We start from the raw sequence: 14,368 nt of genomic DNA on the forward strand, positions 1-14,368 counted from the left end.
TGTTCAAGAAACATTTCTGTTTATTATCTTTTTTGAAAACATTGTGTTGTGCCGCCAGATTATTTAGTGGAAACTGTGATGCATTTCATTTTTCAGGATTCACAGATGAATAGAAAGTTCAAAAGAACAGCGTTTATTAGAAATAGATAGTCGCTGTCACTTTTGATCAGTGTGATGCATCCTTGATGATTAAAAGTCTCGGCGTCTTACTGCAGTAGTGTATGTTTCTAATCTGGGCTCGGATTCACTGACTGTTTTTCTCTGACTGTGTCTCTGGTCAGGTATGTTGATCAGGCGTGTGCTGAATGCGTCTCTGGGGATTCTGATAGCGTATCTGAGCGTCCCGGTCGTGATGAACCTGCTGAGCTCCAGACAGATGATGAACACCTCGTTTGATCCCCTGCGGATCGTCAACACGTACGGAGCCTTTGGCAGGTAGCGCATCCATCTCGGTCTGAACGTCGCTCTGTATAAAGCCCATCAGTAGCCAGCAGATGGCAGAGTCTAACCAGCTCACGTGTGTCTCTGGCGCAGTGTCACTAAGGAGCGGACGGAGGTGGTGTTTCAGGGCACGCTGAGCGTCAATCACACTGGAGAGGAGGTTATATGGGAGGAGTATGAGTTCCTGTGTAAACCTGGAGCTCTGGACCGAAGGCCGTGCCTCATCTCGCCGTATCACTACCGGCTGGACTGGCTCATGTGGTTCGCTGCGTTTCAGGTTAAACAGGGAGAGGAGACGCTCTGTATTTTCCAGAAAATGTTTGCTGAAAAACAATACAGCTAATGTGAAACATTATTATCATTCTCATTATATATAATGAAACATTATAAACACTATTAACCTTGAGGCTTTTAGCCTTTCTGTTTTCTTGTGTTAAAGAGGAATAGTTCACCTGATTAGCTGAAAATGTGCTCATCCTTGGGCCATCCGAGGGCCATTTCGTCAAAACAGATTTAGAGAAACGTAGCATTGCATCAGTGTCTCAGCAATGGATGCTCTGCAGTGAATGGGTGCCGTCAGAATGAGAGACTAAACAGCTGATAAAAACATCACAGTAATCCACAGCACTCCAGTCCATCAGTTAATGTCTTGAAGACAAAATCTGCGTGTTTGAAAGAAACAAATCCATCATTAAGATGTTTTTAACTAAAATACGAGTCCATGATCCATAATCACGCTTCCTCCAGTGAAAACGTGGTCTGAATCAGGAGAGAAATCTGCACCGTTTACAAGCCAAAACAGCTCTAAACAAATATGAGGCTGGATTGTGACGTGAGAGACTACAGGAGATGGACTTTTTCACCGGAGGAAGCATTTTTGTGGATTGTGGACTCGTATTTTATTTAAAAACATCTTAATGCTGGATTAGTTTCAGCTTTCGTCTTCTCCAGATGTTAACTGATGGATTGGAGTGGTGTGGATTATTGTGTTGTTTTTATCAGCTCTCATTCTGACGGCACCCATTCACTGCAGAGCATCCATTGCTGAGACACTGATGCAATGCTACGTTTCTCCAAATCTGATGAAGAAACAAACTCACTTATATATTGGATGGCCTGAGGGTGAGCACATTTTCAGCAAATGTTCATTTTTGGATGAACTATTGCTTTAAAGCATGCATGAAATATCACTTTTACCTGGCAGATAGCATGGAAATAAGTGTCCGGGATGTCAGACGTGTCTCAGCGCTAAGCTCTGTAAACGGGCAGAAAGTGGGCTTAGTTCAGTAGACGTTGGGTTAATTATCCATTTATCCAAAAATGCATTAAAAATGCAATTCATACCACATGCATTTACTTGAAAACACCTCTTCTGTTATGAGGATATTTTAGCTTCTCCATTACAATTCATTTTGACGTGGAGGCCACAAAGTAAACAATGTCAGGGTGATGCAACTGTGCTAATATCATAATACTTTTATAAGGATTTTAAGGAAGTTAGTACAGCTTGTGCAGTGTCATGTGGTGGAACTCCCTAAAATAATTATAATGATATCTTTAAACAAGTACTTTTTTTAAACGTGCAACATCTATTTAAAAACTTTTTTGAAAATAATGATTTAGATGCATTCACACATATTTATTTATTTCAGTTCTAATGAATGCATGGGTTTGTCTTTTGTATTTGCCCTGTCTCTTTAAATCAGCAAGATATAAAATCCCTGCTGTCACTTTCTCTTAATGAATTCTTCACCAGGAGATGAATTTCAGCCCAGTACAAAAAGCCCAGTCAATAGAAAGTGTTGAGATTATTTATAATCCTTATGTAACGTGCACACACCGATAATAATTCAGCTGCACAGACAAATGAGATCATCAATCTTCTGAAGAGCTTCTGTGAGTCTCAGTGTCCCCGATGTGAAGTTTTATTTTTGTTACACTGGGCATTTACAGTCATGCATCTTATTATAATTAGCGAAACTTCATTGTTCACATACTTCTTGGGGTCACTTTATATATACACACGTCTATGTTGAAAAGAAGTCTTGAACTCTTTTCTCATCACAGTTGCGCTGCTCAGAATGCAGATTCCTTGAATGTGAAATCCTCTGAAGTGAATGAGCTCAAACATGCGTTATGAAATCCAGTGTGAGCTGGTTTTGATGCGTCTGTGGTTTCAGGTGGATACAAGGAGAGCATTTCCGCTATAAATTCACGCGGCCGGGCAGCAGCAGTGCGGCTCAGGGGAAATGGTGGGTCCGGAAGCGCATCGGCCCTTTCTTCCCCCCCGTTAACCTGGACAGCCTGAGGAGCTACTTCCAGTCCAGGAGCTGGCCTCTGCCCGGCTCTTACTAAGCCTCGGCCACAGACAGCCACTTTGTCTTTTTTTGTATGTCACAGACTGAAGTATATCCTATCTGAACTGTGCCAAAGACGATCTGTTACAAAAGAGATTTGTGAAGGCAACTCTTCTGTGTCTCTGAGGAGCAGAGCATGTGTTGAATCGAGGGCTGTTTCAAGCCTGCCAACAATAACAAACACCGTTTCTGCTATTATGTGATTTTGAGTACAATCAAGCGTTACAATCACAATGCAGTTGCTGTTGAATATGAAAAAAGGCTAATCGGCTAATTTTTTTTTTTTTAAATACAGATTTTTTTTTTTTCTAATAACCTTCTGTGAGATAAAGATTAATAGTTCAGAGTTGATGAGTAATTGATTTTCAGAAATTATTTCAATCATTTTGTCAATTTCAGGTGGTTCATCTGATTAAAATGTTTAACGATGACGTGTTTTTTTCCCATTTCTTTTTATTAAATGTTCTGTTTGAGTGTTCCAACCAATCCAGCTCATCAAAATATTAAATTATTACCTAAAAGTTAATTACATTATTTCAGCTATTTCAGTAAAATTTTCAATTAACAGTGTCTTTTATTATTATTATTATTATTAGTAGTAGTAGTAGTAATTATTACCAACAACAAATAATAGTACTATTATTTAATATTTTCTTTTAATTTTTATTCCTTAAACAAATAAGTGTATTATTCCTATTTCCTATTTCCATATATATATAATAATAATAATAATAATATAATTACATTTCATTTTCTTATAATTTTAATTCCCTAAAAACGAATTAAACTATTCCCATTTTCAGCTATTTTTGTCAAAATTGCTAAATTTCAATAAACATAATAATGATGATGATAATAAATAATAATAATAATCATCATCATAATCTTTTAATATTTATTCCCTAAAAACGAATTTAATTAATCCCATTTCAAGCCAATTTGGTCAATTTTCTCTTATTATTGTTATAATAATAATAATAATAAAATATTTTGAAAGACAAGCACCAGTACACACATGATATAAATACAAATGCTTTAACAAATCAATAATAATAATAATAATAAAGATATTATTTTAATTGTTATTTATTAGAAAAACGAATTGAACTATTCCAATTTCCTTCAGTTTTGGTCAAATATTCAATTAACAGTATTGTGAAAAAATTCTAAATGATGAAAAGTACAGTAGTGTCTCGTGTACTCCTAGTGCTGAGAATATAACACCAGCACACGGAGGATATAAATACAAACACTTTAACAAATCGATAATAAATACAGACAATGCATTGGGATGTGGGCATGTACAGTACTGATAGGTGTGTGATGCGCCGTTGCTCTGAGGTGGAAAGCGTAGTGGATAAAACACATAAATAGAGCAGCGTAAAAATAGAAAACCTAAAATAGACAAATGTACACAGAGAGCATGGAAAGATAAATTGAAGTCCGCTGACAGATGTCATCAGCTCCTGCAGCACACCACTCCGCTCTTCTCCCAAAGCCTGCTTCTAACGGCTGTCAATCAAATCTAAATCATAAATTCGTCACATATAATAATATAGTATACTCATTCATTTATCAGTATTTGCTGAGAAAGGTCAGTATATTATACCTTATAATGGAATATACAGGTCAGGGGGCATGATTAAATATGATTTTTTATTGCATTAATAAATTATACTATAGTCTACGTTTTAAATATCATATAAAAATAAATTATACTAAATTAACACAAAATCTACAGTCCTAATTTCAGTGTATTATTCCCGTCTTGTAATGTTTCAGGTAGCTACACAGAACTATGCAAAATTGTCAAAGTTTTATTTATTTATTTACTTATTTATTTAAGACTAGTCATACGGTTTAAGAGAGCTTTAAAGTACTAATTTGACAAGATTAACTGCTCTTCAAATAGAACAGAACGGAATAGAATAGAATAGAATTATGAACATCATCTTTCTGAAGCAGGTTGCATCCTTTCTGGATAAAATATGTAAGAGCTATTGCAATTTATTCTATTATCTAATATCTATTTTTTAATTTCAAAGGACTAATTTCGTATTATGATTAAGACAACTGAGAGCTTTTTTTAATCATGTGCTCATCTCTGAGTCACTGGTGGCTATATGTGACTGAAGCTTATGTAAGGCTCTGTGAAGAAACACCGGCATTATATTATCCACACTTCACCGTGAGTCATATCTGCACTTCACCACGAGTCTGACTGTCGTCATAAAGTCTGGTTCAGTTTATAGCTTATTCCTGCCAAGATGTTTATGCTTGCTTGTCTGTATGATGTGCAACTTAAACATCTTGTTATTTTTCTGTTGCCTTCACATTATGATAGTGCTTTACTATTGAAATGACCTTGAGCTCAATCTGAAGAATGAGATTTTTTGTGTGTGTTAATTTTCCAGGCAAAACATTAATGTAAGGGCTGTAAAATGTTGTAGCCGTCTGATCAAATTTACATTTGCAATAATGCATTTGACAGATGGTTTTATCCAAAAGTATGGAATAAATAAATAATTGTGACTTTCTCTCACATTTATGACTTTTTAAATCGCAAAAACTTTTTTTTCTCTCTCGCAATTGTGAGAAAATGTATGAATCATAAGAGAAACTGTGCAATTAACTTAAAAAATATATTTTTGTTTTTTAAATTTTTTAATTCTGTGACTGAAAAAAGTCAGAATTGCACAATATAAACCAAGAAAAATGTTGTGAGATATTTTGTGAGAAGTAAACTCAAAATGTTAAAAAAAAATTTGAGTTATCAGATAAAAAGTCAGAATTCGGCCTACCTTTTCTTAGTTTTCTTTTATTCCGTCGGGGGGAAAATCGGAATTGCATGATAACCCAGAATTCTGAGTTTACATCTTGCACCCCCCCCCCAATTTCCCCCCCCCACAAAATTTTAACTCCACCTTTTATTTCACAATTCTGTCTTTCTGTCTTTGTTCTCACAGTTGTGCATTTGAGTTATATTCTCAGAGTAACGAGAGAGAGCAAAAAAAAAAAAAAAACAATTGTGAGAAGCAAACTCAAAATTGTAAGAATAAATTCACAACTCCCTTTTTATGCATTTATAGCAGATTGGCCTTCCATACCAAAAAGACTGCATTCAAGGTTTTAATTTTTCGTTGAACTTCGAGTTCATTAATTGTCAAGTCATCTTAACCAGAACTAATCCTGATGTGCGTTCAAAATAAGACTGCGCCTTTAAAAGGGCTTTGTATTGCAACAAGTGGAGAGTGAGGATGCGCTCGGAGTGCCTGCGCGCGTGCGCTACTATGATGCTCAAAGGAGTGAGGAGGTGAATTTTCTCTTCACACTGACGGAGCAGCTTCACAGGCAGGGTCCAGAGACGCCTTTTCTTTTCTGAAAAAGCACCAACAAATTGTCGGAGCAGTTGCGTAAAACGGAGCGGCATCGCGAGCAACAGAAGCAGGTGCGCTGCTCGCACTCTTTATTTGACGGAACCCTGAAGTCATGCGCGCGCTACTTGATGAAAAGTTAATTCACGCGTACTAAGACACAGACAGCGGGAGAAGTTAAGTGCACAGAGCGCGCGTTTCGCTGCTCATTAATTACTCGTCGCACGTTCGCACTGGGAATAAACAATCATAATGTCGAGGAAAAAAGCGCTCAAAGGGAAGGGGAGTTCAAATACACCGAGTTCATCTCCGAGCAGCGATAAAGAGAAGGGTAAGAAAGTCCTGACCCAGTCCAACGGAGTGGTGCATCCCAGCAGACCCTCTCTCAGCAACAGCGGAGAATTCTACGACATCGCCTTCAAGGTACATGACAAGCCGCTTTGAACAACGCGAACCCAGTGCAGTATGGCAAGCCGTTTATACATTTATTCCCTTTTTTTTGGTTACTAGTGTGTTTTTGTGTGTGTGTGTGTGTATATAATTTCAGTGACCATTTGAAAGATTCTAATTATTCCAAGTCCAACTAGTATCTATTAGTCATTGATTACATACTAGTACTTATTTGGACTTCTATCTAAATAGAATCAAGTAACTGTAATCGATAATGGTTTTATGTAATAAATAATGTTTTTAAAAACATTTACTAGTAGTGACTAGAGCAGTGACTAGTACCGTATTGGCCCGAATATAAGACGACCCCCCTTTTTCCAGATGTACCTTTTGGAAAAAGGCTTTTTAAAAACCAAATCTTGTTTTTTCTCAGTAAAACACATTTTGTCTTCAATTATTTTCATATTGCATATTTTTCCTATTTTAATTTTTGTTTTGAAAGTATGGTTAAAACTGGTCAAATGTACCAACAATCACATTTAAAAAAATATACACTTTTTGATATACCATAAAAAAAACACATGAATTAGGACATTTAGGCTATCCATCTAATACTAGCCTACCAAAATAGTAGAAGTTAAATCTTACTGTAGTCTTCAAATCTGGGTACTGTCTTACGTTTTAAAATCACAAAGAGAGTTTGGTCCCATCAGGCTAACGTGACAGTCACGACTCATGCAGCTGTAAGCTTTTCTTTTTCTTTTGATTTTACTCGCGATCTTGACATCACGCATTACATTACGTATTTCATGGCACACTCGTTTTCTGCGTATTTGGCGCCACCTAGTGTTGTGGGTGTATTGACATGTCAAAGTCTAGACCCTGAATATAAGACGACCGTGATTTTTCAGATGTATTTCCAAGAAAAAAAAAAACGTCTTATATTCGGGTCAATACGATAGTTTTTATACTTACTAGTATGTAATTTCAGTGACTAAGAGTATATTTGAATTTCACTATCCATTGCGAAGATGCGAATTATTCGAATCCTAATTCCTTTCTATTCAATTTGTCACCTGTTTGTCATTAATTACATAGGCCTACTAGTAGCCTACTTATTCTCTTTATCTCTCTTTTATTTTCTTTAGTCACAATCTAAATATTAGCAGGCAACTATTCCATTGTAACTGATAATAGTATGTATATTTTAAAATATTTATTAGTAATCAATTTAAATATTTGAATCATTATATAAAAAAAAGTCTGTGACATTTACGGTAAAATACCGGCAGCTGTGGTTGCCAGAACTTCACCATAAAAAATATGATAGCAACATTTTAGGTTTTACAGACTTAACTTAAATTCACAATAAAAAAACCCAGATTTTAATAAACCAGCATATTGAAGTACTAATATCTGTTTTGAACCATTGTAATACTGATAACCACCAAAACAGGTGGTGATGAGAAAGTCACATGATGAATCAAAGCTCATAAATATATATATATATATATATATAGAAGGTGCACAATGTCATTCACACAAACACTAAACACCATCATGGTAACACACATGATACTGAAATAATTCAATAAACATTCATTTAACAACATTAGATGTAAGATAAAACCCTAATGTACACAACTGATAAGAAGAAAATAAGAAGAAACATAGTTATTTAAATGAAAAAACAAAATATGAAGTGTCATGCAGGGAATTCTGGGAGTGTAAATTTTTGGTTTTTCACTGTAAATTATACAATGACTTTTTCTATTTCACTTCCAAAAACCGTAATTTTAACAGCATTTTACTGTAAAATTACATTAAATGTAATTACAGTTATTCACTGCGTATAGTATGGAAACTTACTGATAACCAATTAACAGGTTTTTACTGTAGCATTTTTACAGTCTTTTACTGATAAAATCACAATCATTTTTACTAAAAATTAAAAAGATGCTAATTATTCAATTCATTATAGCATCTATTTAGTTTCTCTCTAGTTCTCATTCATTACATACTAGTACGTATTGCCTTTTCCGCTTTAACTGGTAATAGGCCTAGTATTTTTTATGTTTACTAGTAAGTCATTTTAGTGACTACTTGTATATTTGAATTTCACTAACCATTCAGTCTGACATTCCAGTTCTAACTAGTATCTACTTAATGTTACTAGTTCTCATTCATTACATGCCAGTACTTCCTTTCTACTAGTCAGTATCTCAGTAGTATTAACTATTCCATTATAACTGGTAATATGTTTTTATGTTTACCACTAAGTAATTGTATTGATTATTAGTATTTGAATTTCACTACCCATTCAGAAGATGCTAATTATTCCAATTCTAACTAGTATCTAGTCAATTACATACTCATTATATACTAGTTACTAGTTACAATTACATACTCAGTACATACTAGTACTTATTCCCTTTCTGCTAGTCACTATTTCAAAAGTATTGAGTACTTATATTTCATTGTTAATGGTAATAGTATTTCAGTGACTCTTAGTATATTTGAATTTGATGAACCATTCAGTCTGATATTCCCATTCTAACTAGTATTTATTCAATTTGTTACTATTTTGAATCCATTAGATACTTGTACCTATTACTTGTAACTATTCCATTGTTACTGGTAACTAATTTGTGGTAACTGATATTCTGTGGTCATCTGAGGTTTGCTATTTGTTTCAGACTACTAAGTAGTTCATTTGTTGAATTGATAGCTTTCAGTCACGTGACCGGCTCGAAGACCTGGAGGGCAAAACATCCATAGAACTGCAGCACAAAACTATCAATTTTCCTTCTGTTTCACAGCCACAAATATTTAGATCACCTCTTAAAAGAATAAAACAAAGGTATGTGAACAAAATGCAAGTTTTGGCCATTTGCAATCCATATTAAGCACCCGCGGCAATATTTCAATCATTAAACAGTGCGACAAATGTTGTAAAAACACTTAAAGTGCCTTAATATATTTAAAACAGTAATATTAAAAGATCAAATTCAGTAATCACTATATTAATGATGCGTAGTTTACATAGGCAAGCAGATGAGGCCGGAATATGAACGCAATCCGCTTAATGGTTCAGTGTTTTCCTTATAATGGTTTTCTATGGGAAACCATTTAACGTGAAACTTTGCACATTGTGTTTATATTCTGGGTTCAGTCTTGCCTGTACAAAATATATATCATCAATAAGGTGTTTACTGAATTTCACCTTTTAATATCTGAGTTTTACTACAATTACTACTTAATGCAAACTGCGTAAAAAAAACTGGCGGTCAGTGGAGCAAAGCTTCATTTTGCCCTCCAGGTGGGCGTTCCTATGAGTGTGTGACGTCACATGAAAACTATCAATAGGCACAAGTTACTTTTGGATTACTTAAAAAACAAAAACAAAAAAAACAACCATAATAACATTAAAATTAGATTATAATACGTTTTAATAGATAGGCCTACTGTTATGTTTTAAAGGGAAAAATGTTAAAATGGCTTGCCATACATGTGAATATGTGAGTGTAAATATTTGCCAGCTAAACATGGCAATTGCCTTATATAATTGATATTTCATTGCTCTAATGGTTGTGTGCAGCTTCACTAGTTTGTGTATGCTACAGCAGTATTTAAAAACAATGCAATACTATCCAGCCGTCCCATACGGGCGAGAATTACGCGCTCTGTTTGACTGAAGTTAAGCGGGGCCTCTAATTGAACAGCTGTGTCAATACAGATAAGCCAGAGCACAGCAACTGAGTTATTCAGCTTGATGCAAGTACGCTCACTTACTAGCATCCAACACTGACGTATTCTTCTTCTGAGCTTTGCATGTTTGATGTGGAAGTGGTGAATAATGCATTTATATAATCCTTCCTTTATGAATCATATGCATTGCTTTTTCATCAAATAGCATCAAATGCAGTCAGGAATGGTCAGCAGTCATTCACCAGTGGACAGTGCAAAGGAACAGGAATAGCTGAGCACTGCCCCGCTTTCCCAAACTAATCCTGCAGCTCCATACATTTAAACCAGTGTTTCCTAACCTGTTTTATACCCCACAACTCCATCAGTGAGACTCAAGTACCCCAAACCAGAAATGTGCTCCTTTTTGCTCATATTCTGCTGCATTTATATTTAATTCATTACATTAGAAGGAAATCTCTTCAACCACCACCAGCGGTTGTAAATGTTCCTAAAATAATTCTCATTTAAACCAAAAACAAGCACTGATGTCAGTGAAAAATCATCAAGTAGCTGCTTCCTTTAATGAGACACCTGATCTTGTTTGGGCATCACAAGTTTTAACAGGTCTGAGGGATGAAAGGAAGTACTGGCATGTAATGAAGTTTGAGTCAAATTAGTTTTATATACAGCAAAATCCATTTACTTCATGTCAGTGTAATTTTAGCGTCATTGATATGCTATCAGAGTTTTATTACAGACGTCCCATTCTGATGTCTGCATCAGATTCAATTTACAAAAGTGTTTTTATCTACATGGAAAGTATATTAAATGCAAGTAGAGTGTCTGCTTTAATGTTTCAAATAAAATGTCAAAATATGGTTTAAATTTATTTATGTACAAATGAAACCACGTACTTATTCTGACCTAAAGTTATTAAAATATGTAAAAGAATAAGTGACTAAATTATACAAAATTTTACGTTATCTAATGATTCTTGTTACAAATAGGCCTGACATTTTCGGTATACGAACTATTGTTACACTGAATGGCATTTTTCCTGTAAATCATGGTAAAAATGTATCAATTATTTTTTGCTAAATTTTTTTAAAGCTGTAATATATATAGGGCCAAAGCTTACATGCAGCTTATATAGTTTTTGTAGTTGTTTTAATACATCAAGTTAATTTTATTGTTTTGTTGACTGTAATAGCCCTGCTTCCTTTTGGGAAAATGACTGGTTTGGTGTACTAAGTATGTAGTTTTGTTCTAATCTCATCTCTCCTCAAGCAAACCCCTCCTTCCCACTCCGATATTCCTGCCTTTAATCTTTACGGCCTTGAAAGTGTCTTTCTAAGCGCTGCAGGGAATGAGACATAGTTTGATTGACGCTCTGATGGAAAGATGAGAGGTTGTTTGTCTCTTAATAGAATGAATAAGAGGCGGGGAAGATGAGAGGAGAGATGCTGGGATAGATTGTGTGTTCTGCTCCATCTTTCATATGTCTTTCTCTCCAGGTAATGCTGGTTGGTGACTCTGGGGTGGGGAAAACCTGTCTGCTGGTTCGCTTTAAAGATGGAGCGTTTCTAGCTGGGAGCTTCATCTCAACAGTCGGTATAGACTTCAGAGTGAGTAGAGAATATGAAATATACATGCACTAATGCATATACACTAATAGACAAAGTTTGGAAGTTGAAAAGTTATATTGTTGTTATATTATATCGTTGTTATATTTATTTTTACTCCATTTTTAATAGTGCTGTCAAACGATTAATCACGATTAATCGCATTCAAAATAAAAGTTTTTGTTTACATAATATATGTGTGTGTACTGTGTATATTTATTATGTATATATAAATACACACACACACATACAGTATATATTTTGAAAGTATTTACATGTATATATTTATATTCATATAATTTATATTATATATACACATATATTTAATATAAAAACAGCATATTTTTCTTAAATATATGCATGCATGTGTGTGTATTTATATATACATAATAAATATACACAGTACACACACACATATTATGTGAACAAAAACTTTTATTTTTGATGCGATTAATCGATTGACCGCACTCATTTTTAATCAAATAAGTTCAGGTTTGGTTAGCATGAGAGACTTTAACATTACATTTTATTACAATTTAATTAGAAACTTAAAAATGTCTTATTATACTGGTGTTATTAAAAATATTCTGGTAGTGTAAATGCATGCATTTTTTAATCAGCCTTAGAATTCATAGTTGTTTATTATTTCAATGCAAACCTCCTTTGCATTGTAGCCAAACCATGCATGAATGCATATAAATGCATACATTTATGTAAGCTTTAGAATTCATAGTCGTTTATTATTCCAATGCAATGCTCTGCTGCATTGGAGAATATAGAATATACATGGATTAATGCATATAAATGTATGCATTTTTATCAGTTTTATAACTCATAGTTGATTATTTTTTTCAATGCCATCCTCTGTTGTATTATGTCCAGTAGGACTCATTTAAGTAAAAATCAATCGGTTCAGAAAATGAAAGGATGGCAGACAGTTCTGTCTTTATTTTCTTTGGCTTTATGAGCACTAAAGGCTTGTGCTTAGCTACTATGAAGCAGCAAAACCATAAGACGTTACAGCTGGCAATAAAATAGGCCATTTCTGTGTCTCTTTTCTGTTACATCAATAAGAAGGAAACCATCATTACCTATCGAAGCTCTTCGGGGCTTTTATTTTCCAAACAATTTTTAAGAGCAATACAGACAGACAACATGAACTGATGAACGATTTGGCGTCCTGAGACCGCTGTGCATCATTTCAGCTCTTCCATTACTTCAATACAGCCAAAGGCACTGAAAGCTTTTTCACAAACCCAGTACTCTATCATTTATGTGAACTAATCTAGAGGACAGGACACAGTGTCTGTGTGTTTGCACTGCTTTGGTCAATGTGAAAGGGTCCCTTTATTAGATGGAGTGGCTGGATCTTTTCGTATTTCATAAGCTTTTAAGTTTCTATGCAGACATCAATAGCTATATGCTAGATTGAGTTGTTGTTGTTGTTTCAATCATATTCCCACTCTCTATCTTCAAACACTTTAATTCTCATAATGCATTCAAAATCTGTGTACTATATTTGCATTTCACAATTATTTTGTAAAACAGGCATAAAATATTTTTCAATATAAACCACATTGTATCTGACAAGCAGCTTCTCAGTGATGAGTAAGTGTGGAAAAAGGTCAGTTTTTAATGTTACTGCATCTAAAAAATAAAATCTAAAAAATAAATTGCCTGATATTTTTAAATTACACATGAACCACACACACAAATATATGTATATATATATAATCTTATTTGAATATATCATCATATGAAATTTATACAAACACTTAATCTGAGAATTTCCTTTGAATTTATAACCGAAACCAACATATTTCTAACAAACCAACATCAAAACAACATGAATACTACTATAAGTTTTCAAACAAAATAAATAAATTCATTTTAAACTTTCACTTTCAGATTAAAAAAGTGATCAGTTTTTCATGCTGCAGTGGTTTGTCAATAGACAAATTATGCATATACATGTTTATCAACACACATCAGTCCCAAAACTGTGTGAGATATGGGGAAAAGGCAGAATATAGTTTACAAAGGTTTTTGAGACTATAACTTTATAGATCATTTAGCAAAAGTATTTTTGACACCCAACAGTACTTCATACATACCCGGGTCAAAATGACCCGAACATGAAACTAAATGTGTACTTTGAGTGTCTTAAAGGGATAGTTCACCCAAAAATGAAAATGTGATGTTTATCCGCTTACCCCCAGGGCATCCAAGATGTAGGTCAGGGTTTAATTTGGTTTTGTTTGTGTTTGTTTTTTTGACTCTCAAAGCCGTGATTCCCATTCACCTCCATTATAAGACGGACAGACTGCAATGGTTTGAGTTAAAAATCATCCTATGTTTTCTACTGAAGAAACAAAGTCACCTACATCTTGGATGCCTTGGGGGTAAGCAGATAAACAACATATTTTCATTTTTGGGTGAACTATCCCTTTAAGGCATTTGCTAAGTTTTCTTCCCTTACTAAAAACTTTGTATTTTT

General features: G+C 34.4%; 2 protein-coding genes across 2 annotated transcripts in view; both read left to right on the forward strand.

The window, feature by feature from the left end:
• Positions 1-3,120, forward strand: part of lmf1 (lipase maturation factor 1) — a 30,626-nt gene extending 27,506 nt beyond the window's left edge. Inside the window, exons 11-13 of the mRNA XM_016286135.1 lie at positions 295-435; positions 535-718; positions 2,611-3,120. Coding sequence (XP_016141621.1) covers positions 295-435; positions 535-718; positions 2,611-2,796 — 511 coding nt within the window. The 3' untranslated portion in view covers positions 2,797-3,120. The remainder of the gene's footprint in view (positions 1-294; positions 436-534; positions 719-2,610) is intronic.
• Positions 3,121-6,074: 2,954 nt separating this feature from the next.
• Positions 6,075-14,368, forward strand: part of LOC107595638 (ras-related protein Rab-26) — an 83,801-nt gene continuing 75,507 nt past the window's right edge. Inside the window, exons 1-2 of the mRNA XM_016286117.1 lie at positions 6,075-6,595; positions 11,764-11,874. Of these exons, the coding sequence (XP_016141603.1) occupies positions 6,425-6,595; positions 11,764-11,874 (282 nt within the window). The 5' untranslated portion in view covers positions 6,075-6,424. The remainder of the gene's footprint in view (positions 6,596-11,763; positions 11,875-14,368) is intronic.

The sequence above is a fragment of the Sinocyclocheilus grahami genome, unplaced genomic scaffold (assembly GCF_001515645.1).
Source record: "Sinocyclocheilus grahami isolate Dianchi unplaced genomic scaffold, SAMN03320097.WGS_v1.1 scaffold206.1, whole genome shotgun sequence".
Taxonomy (NCBI): Eukaryota; Metazoa; Chordata; class Actinopteri; order Cypriniformes; family Cyprinidae; genus Sinocyclocheilus; species Sinocyclocheilus grahami.